Source organism: Octopus sinensis, linkage group LG2 (genome assembly GCF_006345805.1).
Source record: "Octopus sinensis linkage group LG2, ASM634580v1, whole genome shotgun sequence".
Classification (NCBI taxonomy): domain Eukaryota; kingdom Metazoa; phylum Mollusca; class Cephalopoda; order Octopoda; family Octopodidae; genus Octopus; species Octopus sinensis.
The window spans coordinates 150822641-150830140 of NC_042998.1; the positions used below are offsets into that span (position 1 = coordinate 150822641).

The 7500-nt window shown below is 50.2% G+C and overlaps 1 protein-coding gene across 1 annotated transcript in view; it reads right to left on the reverse strand.

Annotated features, from left to right (window-relative positions):
• Nucleotides 1-7319, reverse strand: part of LOC115226291 (mucin-5AC) — a 33741-nt gene extending 26422 nt beyond the window's left edge. Inside the window, exons 1-3 of the mRNA XM_029797283.2 lie at nt 7162-7319; nt 4450-5008; nt 1-4072 (exon numbers count right to left, since the gene is read on the reverse strand). The exon at nt 1-4072 is cut by the window's left edge and continues 311 nt beyond it. Coding sequence (XP_029653143.2) covers nt 1-4072; nt 4450-5008; nt 7162-7319 — 4789 coding nt within the window. The remainder of the gene's footprint in view (nt 4073-4449; nt 5009-7161) is intronic.
• Between the last annotated feature and the right edge of the window lie 181 nt (nt 7320-7500).

Consider the following 7500-nt stretch of genomic DNA (forward strand, 5'->3'; position numbering starts at 1 on the left):
CTTCCAGTGAACACGTCACGCTTGTGTAACCGGACGAAGAAGTCCGCGTGGAAGAATTGCGCTTGGTGTTTGGATTGCTGCTATTAGATGATGAAGATGATGATGATGTTGTTGTTGTGGTTGTCGTCGTTGTCGATGACGATAACGATATTGTCTTCTGTTGTGACGATAACGACGACGACGACGACGATGATGATGATGATGATGATAGTGTGGCTAAAGCTGCTAGTGATGGCGGTGGTGGTGGTTTTAATATGAGTGGCACTACAACCGCGGCTGAGCTACGTCTATCCATGTTGCCAACACTGCCGGTCTGCTGGGTTGGCCTACTGCTGCTGCTGCTGATGTTGTTATTGCTGCTGCTGCTGGTGGCGGCCGTCGTAGTGGTGGAGGTGGTGGTGCTGGTACACGTCGAGTACGAGGCTGCTGCTGATACTGAAGCCGCTGCCGTCGCCACCGCCGCCGCCGCTGCTGCTACTGCTGTCATCGTCGTAGTTGTCGTTACGGGCGTTATTGTTGTTGTTGTTGTTTTTGATTCAGTCGTTGGCGGAGTCGCGGTATGGGTGGTGGTGGTGGCTGGGGAAAGCACCGGTCTTTCACCCGTCACAGCTGCTACTACTGCTGCTGCTACTGCTGCTGCTGTTGCTGCTGGTGTCACCGCTTCCTTCTCCTTCCCCTCCGGCCTCGTCACCGTTTCTGTTTTTTTTGCTGTTTTTGTCAATGGCAATGACGGTAGCGAAGCCGAGGTTGGTGGTGGTGGTGGTGGTAGAAGCGGTGGGGATATAGATGGTCGGGGTGTCGGAAGAGTTGCTGGGGATGAGGGTAAGTGCTGTGGTGGTGGTGGTGGTGTTGGCGGTGGTGACTGTGGAGGTGGTGGTGGTGGTGGTGGCGATTGTGGTGGCAGTGGCGGTGGTGTCTGTGGTGGTGGGGGTGGGGGTGGGGGCGTTTCTGGTGGTGGCGGCGGTGGTGATGGTGACGAAGGCGTCGCTGTTGTTCCAGTTGATGTGATGATGGTAGAAGTGGTGGTGGTGGTGGTCATGTCTGCCCCAGTCGACTCAGCGACGACCACCGGGATTGAAACCGCCATGGCCGACACCGGAGATTTCTCCTCCGATATAGTGTGGTCGTCACTGTCTTTCCTATTTGGTGTAGTTGTTGTTGGTGCTGCTGTCACCAGCGACGGCGATGTTGAAGGTGATGGCGGCGGTGGTGTAACTTCTTTCACGTCAGGACTAACGTTGTTGTTGTTACGGTTGCTAATTGCGATGCGGGCGACTGAGCAAGTCTCGCCGTCGTCAGTGTCAAAGGTGGTGTTGGTTGTGGTAATGGTAGTGGCGTTGGAGTTAGTAATTGCCGACAGCGGGTGAGAGGCGACAGCAGCCAGGTAGACGGCGCGGCTGCTGCTGCTGCTGCTACACTCCGCTACCGCTGCCACGCCCCCCTCCGACCGACCATTCACCGTTGTCGTCGTAGTCGCCTTCCTCACCTTCAACTTAGCCTTCGTTGTCGACTTGTACGCCTTTACCTTCACCTTCTGCGACGTCACCTCCTCTGCTACAGTCAATGTCGCTCCGTTGATAGTCGCGATGTTACTGCCGATGGTACTGGTGCTGGTATTAGTGGTAAGCTTATCACTGCTACTGGTGCTGGTATGACCGAAGATTCCGTAGTTGATCGTATTGTTTCCGCTGTTGTTGGTGGTGGTGGTATTAGTATCGGTGGTGAGGTTGGTGGTGGTAATGACGGCGTTATCGTCAGAGATGGTGGGAGAGGTGCTGTCGATGGTGGTGGCGTTAATTGTGATGCTGTTGTTTTTGTTATTGGCGGTGGTGTCAGCGTTAATGTTATAGTTGTTGTTCTTGGTGGTGGTGGTGGTGGTGTTATCCGTTTTAAAGGTAGTTTCCTCGCCGTTGTCGTCAGTCTCTGTTGCTGTTGTTATTGTTGCTGGTGACCACGACGATGATGATGCTGGAATTCTGTCATCACCAGATTTAAACGCTGACGACAGTGGCGGCGGTGGTGATGGCGGCGATGTCAATGGTGGCGTTGAGTGATGTGACGAACTTGTTAGCTGAGACGTTGACCGATTTCCCGTTGTCGTCGTTGCTGTAGATGTTGTTGTTGTTGTTACTGCTGCTGCCGGTGCTGCCGATGTTGTCGCTGCTGTTATTGTTGTTGCTATTGGTTCTTCTGATGTTGTTATTGTTGTTACTGCACTTAGCGCTGAACATGATAAAAATGTCGTGTGATCATTGTTGTTATTGCTGCTGTTGTTGTCGTTATAAGTATAAAAAGTCGTAGGAGTGGTAATAGTAGTAGTAGTAGAAATTGTTGTATCTGTAATGTCACAGGTCCGTTGACGATGGTGGCGAAGGTACGGGGGGAGAGGATCCTGTTGTTGTTGTTGTTGTTGGGTTGGCAGGGTTTGTTGTATTCCACGATAATAACAACTTCGACGGCTTCTGCCTGTAGAGGACGCTTCACTGGTGATGGTGGTACCGAGGGCAAAGGAACCTCGTCTCGTGTAAGGGTGAACCCTTTGTGGACCAACGAAGGCCGGAGACGCAACCGGACCAGCCGACCTATTCTTCGTAATGGCGTCCACCGGCCGGCGACAGTCGCCGACGTAGTTTCGGATGCAGTACTTCCTGTTGATGTTGTTGTTGTTAGTGGTGGTGGATGTGGCGGTAATAGCAGTACAAGTAGTAGCCTTGTTGTAGTGATAATACAAGTTGCTGTTGTTGTTATTGTTGCATAAATAGAAGTTGTTGCCGCTGTTTCTGTTCTTGTTGGTGTTGTTGTTGTTGCGGTAGTTGTTATTCCTGTGGTTGACACACTTGACGGAATTAGTGGTGATGCTGTTGTTGTTGTTGTTGTTATTATTATTATTGCTGTTGTTGTTGGTGGTGGTGGTTGTGGTTGTAGTAGCGACGGCGGTGCTAACCTTGTTAATGTTATTGTTGTCGCGGCAGTAGTAATGGTTGTTGCAGTTCTTATTATAAGTCGTATTGGTGGTGGTTGTGGTGGTGATGGTGGTGGCAGCCGGGGCTATTGTTTTGCTGACAATAGCCGCCGCGGCAGCAGTGGTGGTAGTGACCGGTCCCTTCAAATAATTGTTCCCCACCCCAACTGTTGACGGTGACGGCGGTCGCCTAGCATGGTTTGTGCATTTGTCGGGTGAACAACTGCGGGTAACCTCCAATCCAGATGACAGTAAGCTGCTGCTGACGTTGCTGACGTTGTTGTTGTTATTCTTGGTAGTGGTAGTGGTGGCAGCGGAGGCGGGAGTAGCGGTGGTGGTGGTGTGGTGCTGATGATGGTGAACGTGGTGGTGATGAAGGTCGTGTTGCTGCCGATGGTGGCGCTTGTGGTGATACTGGGGAGTTTGCAGGAGTAAACGATTGTTGCTGTTGTTGTGATGATGATGGAAGTGGTACGGGGTGTCGGGGGTTGGGGTGGTGATGACAGTATTGGTGGCGATGGTATTATTGTTGTTGGTGTTGGTTGTTGCAGTGATAGCGATGTTAGTGGTGACGCCACAGTCACCACTGTTATTGTTTTTGTTGTTGATGTGAGGTTGATGTTGAAACTGAATCTGTTGAGGGTAATGATGGTGATGGTGATGGCTAGAGCGGTTGTTAATATTACCGATGTTGTTGTTGTTACTGAAAGTAGTTGAGGTGGTGCCGGTGGTGGTGGTGAGCGTGGACGAGCTTTCGAAACTAGCTGTGATCTTTAACCCTCTGCCAACGAGCTGCAGCGATTCTTGCTGTTGTTGTTGTTGCTGCTGCTGCTGCTGAAGATAGTGATGGTGTAATTGCTGTTGTTTTTGTTGTTTTTGATAAGGGTTGTTCGGGTAGCGAAGATACGGGTGCGGGTAATTACGGTGATGCAGGTATTGCTGGTGGTGATGGTGGGGATTCACACTTTTATATGTTGTTGCTCTTACTTGTTGTTGTTGTTGTTTCTGTATTTTGTCACAAGAGTTTTGGTAACTGTTGTTGTGGTTGTTGCTGTTAGTGGCGGTGGCGGTGGTGGTGGTGGTGGTGGTGGTGGTGGCGCGGCGACAGAACTGTTACTGGTGTTGTCAACAGTGATGTTGTAGTAGCTGTTGTTTGTGATGATGATGCTACTGTTGCTGGTGGCGCTGGTGTTTGTATTGTCAATATTGTTGTTGTTAGTGGTGGTGGTGGTGTAATATTGTTTGTTTTCGTGGGTAGACGACGTTAAAGTGTTATCAGTGTGTCGGGTAGAGGGGCTGGGCGTTGGGGTTGAGGTAGAGGCGAGGTTGTCACCGTCGCCAATAGCGACGACAGACGTTCTGGTATGAGAGATTTTACTATTAGCACTATCAGTAGTATTAGTAGTAATATTAGTAGTAGCAGTGGTGGTAACAGGAGGGAGGGCGTCGGTGGCGGTGGTAGTGGTAGTAGGGTGGACAATAGAAACTTTAGTGCGACCGCTGTCGCCTTCTTCAGTGGTGGACACAGACGGAGCGACGACGACTGTGGCAGTGGTGTCGATAGTGGTGGTGGTAGTGGTGGTGTCGACGGTGGCAATGACCGCTGTCCTGGCTGCTACTGCTGCACTCCAATCCCTTGTGGTGGCTCTGTTGGTGGTGGCGGTGTGTTGTACTGCCGTAGATGATGATGATGATACAGATGACAATACAGTTGTTGCTGGTGTTTTCCTAGTTTTTCTTGTACTTCTTGTTATTGTTGCTGTTGTTGCTGTTGACGATGTTGACGCTGTGACTGCAGGAGATGCGGCAGGTATGAAAGCCTCTTCTTCTCCTGTTGATGCTGAAGTTGCAGGAGCAGTAGTGGTAGCGGCAGCAGTAGTAGTTGTAGAAGTAGTATTAGTAGTAGTTAATAAAGAAGATATACAGGAATCAGCGGCGGTGGTGGTGGCGGTGTGTGGATCAGCAATGGTGGCGACGGTGGGGACATGGACAGGGGTGACATCGGTAGCGGGTGGGGTGGAGAACAGACCGCCTGGAGAGTGACGACTGGAGGTCAAAGGTGAGACAACGGTAGTGACAGTAAAGCAATGGTGGTGGCCATATTCGGATAGGCTGACAGTTGATAGGGATGATGATGGAGGCGGTGACGGCTGTGTTGGTGCTGGTGTTGATGGCTGTGGCGATAATATTGATGCGTTTGTTGTTGACGATGATGCTGGTTGTGGTAGTGGTGATGAAGATGGTGAAGTTTGCCGTTGGTCATCCTCCCCACCATCACCGCAGACCACCCCACTCTCACCACCGACCGGTGTCGAAGTTGGTGGGGGTGGTGGGGGTGACGGTGTTAAATACTGTTTGTTCAACAACCTGTTGCTGGTGCCGTTGGTATTGTTGTTGTTTGTTTTCCTCTTCTTTTTAATGTTGTGCGTATTTTTTTTTATTTTCTTGTTTTTGTGTTTGTTATTGTTGATATTGTACTCACTATTATTGCTGTTGCAGTTGTTGTTGTTGTGTTGCGGCTACTCCGCGTTCTCGTAGTTATATTCATAGCAGTAATAGTAGTAGGAGTAACAGTATTACAACTGTTGTTGTTTTTGTTGTTGTTCTTGCGGCTTCTTGTAGTAGTAGTGGTGGTAGTAGAAGTGTCAGTAGCAGTAGTTGCTGTTGTTGTAGTTACAGTGTGGTTGTTGTTGTTGATCATAATATCCGTCATTGAGTTATTGTTGTTGTTCGCCGTAGTGTTCTTATTGTTGTTTGATGTTGTCGTGATGCTAGTGGCGGCGGTGGTAGTGGTGGTGATGGTGGCTGGGGCGGCGGCGGCGGCGGCGGCGGCGGCAGCGGCGATGTTGCTGTTGTGCCGTTTACACGCGCTGTTGTTGTGAAGCTTTCTTCCCATTGTTGCAAACGAATGAATAACGACGACGACGACGATGACGATAACAGCGACGATATGACGACGACGACGGCGGCGGCAGCGGCGGTGGCGGTGGTGGTGGTGGTGGTGGCGGCGCCGGCGGCGGCTGCAACAACGGCGACGATGACGAGGGTAGCGATGAGACGGCAATGAAAGCGCTGCAGCTGATGGTGATGATGATGATTGTGTATATAAGGAAGCTGGTGGTGTTGCTACTGCTGCTGATGACGATAATGACAACGACAAAGATGATGTTGATAATGATGATGCTAGTTGTATGTGTGGTGCGCCTGTTTGTGTGTCGGGCAAGGGTTGAAGAAGTCTGACGGTGGGGGGAAGCAATCTTCCTCCTCTTCTCCCTCCCCCCTTATATCTCTCCCAACCACAATATTTCACTGGAAAAAACCCTACACACCAACCGACCACTGACGTTGTGTCGACATCATCTGATAGAGAAACTCCACAATCTAACTTTCTCTCTCTCTCTTTATTCCTTTAACTCTCTGTCTCTTCTTTTGCCTCTTTTCACTTTCGCGCGCTCTCTCCTTCTATCCATCACTCTATCGCCCTTCTTTTCTCTCTATACAGCTCTCTTCTGTTTCCAACTTTTCTCTCTCTCTCTCACTAATTCAGTCATTCATTCCTCACACTAAATCACACACACACACACGCACACACACACGCACACACACATTCATACACACATTCATACATACAGATTCACTCGCGTTTTCTCTACCTTATTTTGCTGTTCATTCGATTTATCCCACCATCACCACCATCACCACCACCGCCATTAAAACTTTCTCTCTTTCTTTCGTCCAAACATCTCTTTTCCTTCTTTCCCTCTACAGGTTCTTTCTTACTCTCTTTCTTTCTTTCTTACTGTCTCTCTCCGTCAGTTTCCCCCCCTTTCTTTGTCTCTTCTTTCTATTCATTTAGTTTTCTCCCTCTCCCCACCTCCCTTTTTATATGCCTTTCATTTACCTGTCTGTCAATCTGTCCGTCTTAAAGTTTACCGCTGTCACCACCACCACCGTCGCCGCCGCCGCCGCCGCCGTTATCAGATAAACAACAACAGCCGCCACCACCCACTTTCTCCACTGTCGTAGCAAAGTGTCATCGCCTCCATTTTAACCACCGAATTATCGTTCTCACTACTGATTTGTAATGATGATGGTGGTGGTGGTGGTCACCGTCGCCATCACCATCAACCTTATCATCATCATCACCACCACCACTTACTGCCTTTTACCACCCTTGCTGCCACCGTCACCACCCCTACCTCCGCCATTGCTGCCGTCGCTGCCATCGCCGCCAACTCCGCCATTCTGCCACTGCCGTAACCCGTAACCCCAACTCTTCCCTGCCGCTCCCACAAAACTCGCTCTTACCAATAAACATCGTAAACACCGCAGCCATCCTCGTCGTCGTCGCCGTCATCGCATCGCTATCATTATTTCCTCTCCCGCCGCCACCTTCAGCATAAGCATCGTATCATAAACATGGCCACCCTTACTGACACCCCACCACCGCTACCCGTGTCTTTATCACCCACCATCTTGGTAAATATCGTTCTGGCTCTCTCTCTGCGTCGCCACCACTAGCATTAGTAACAGCTTAT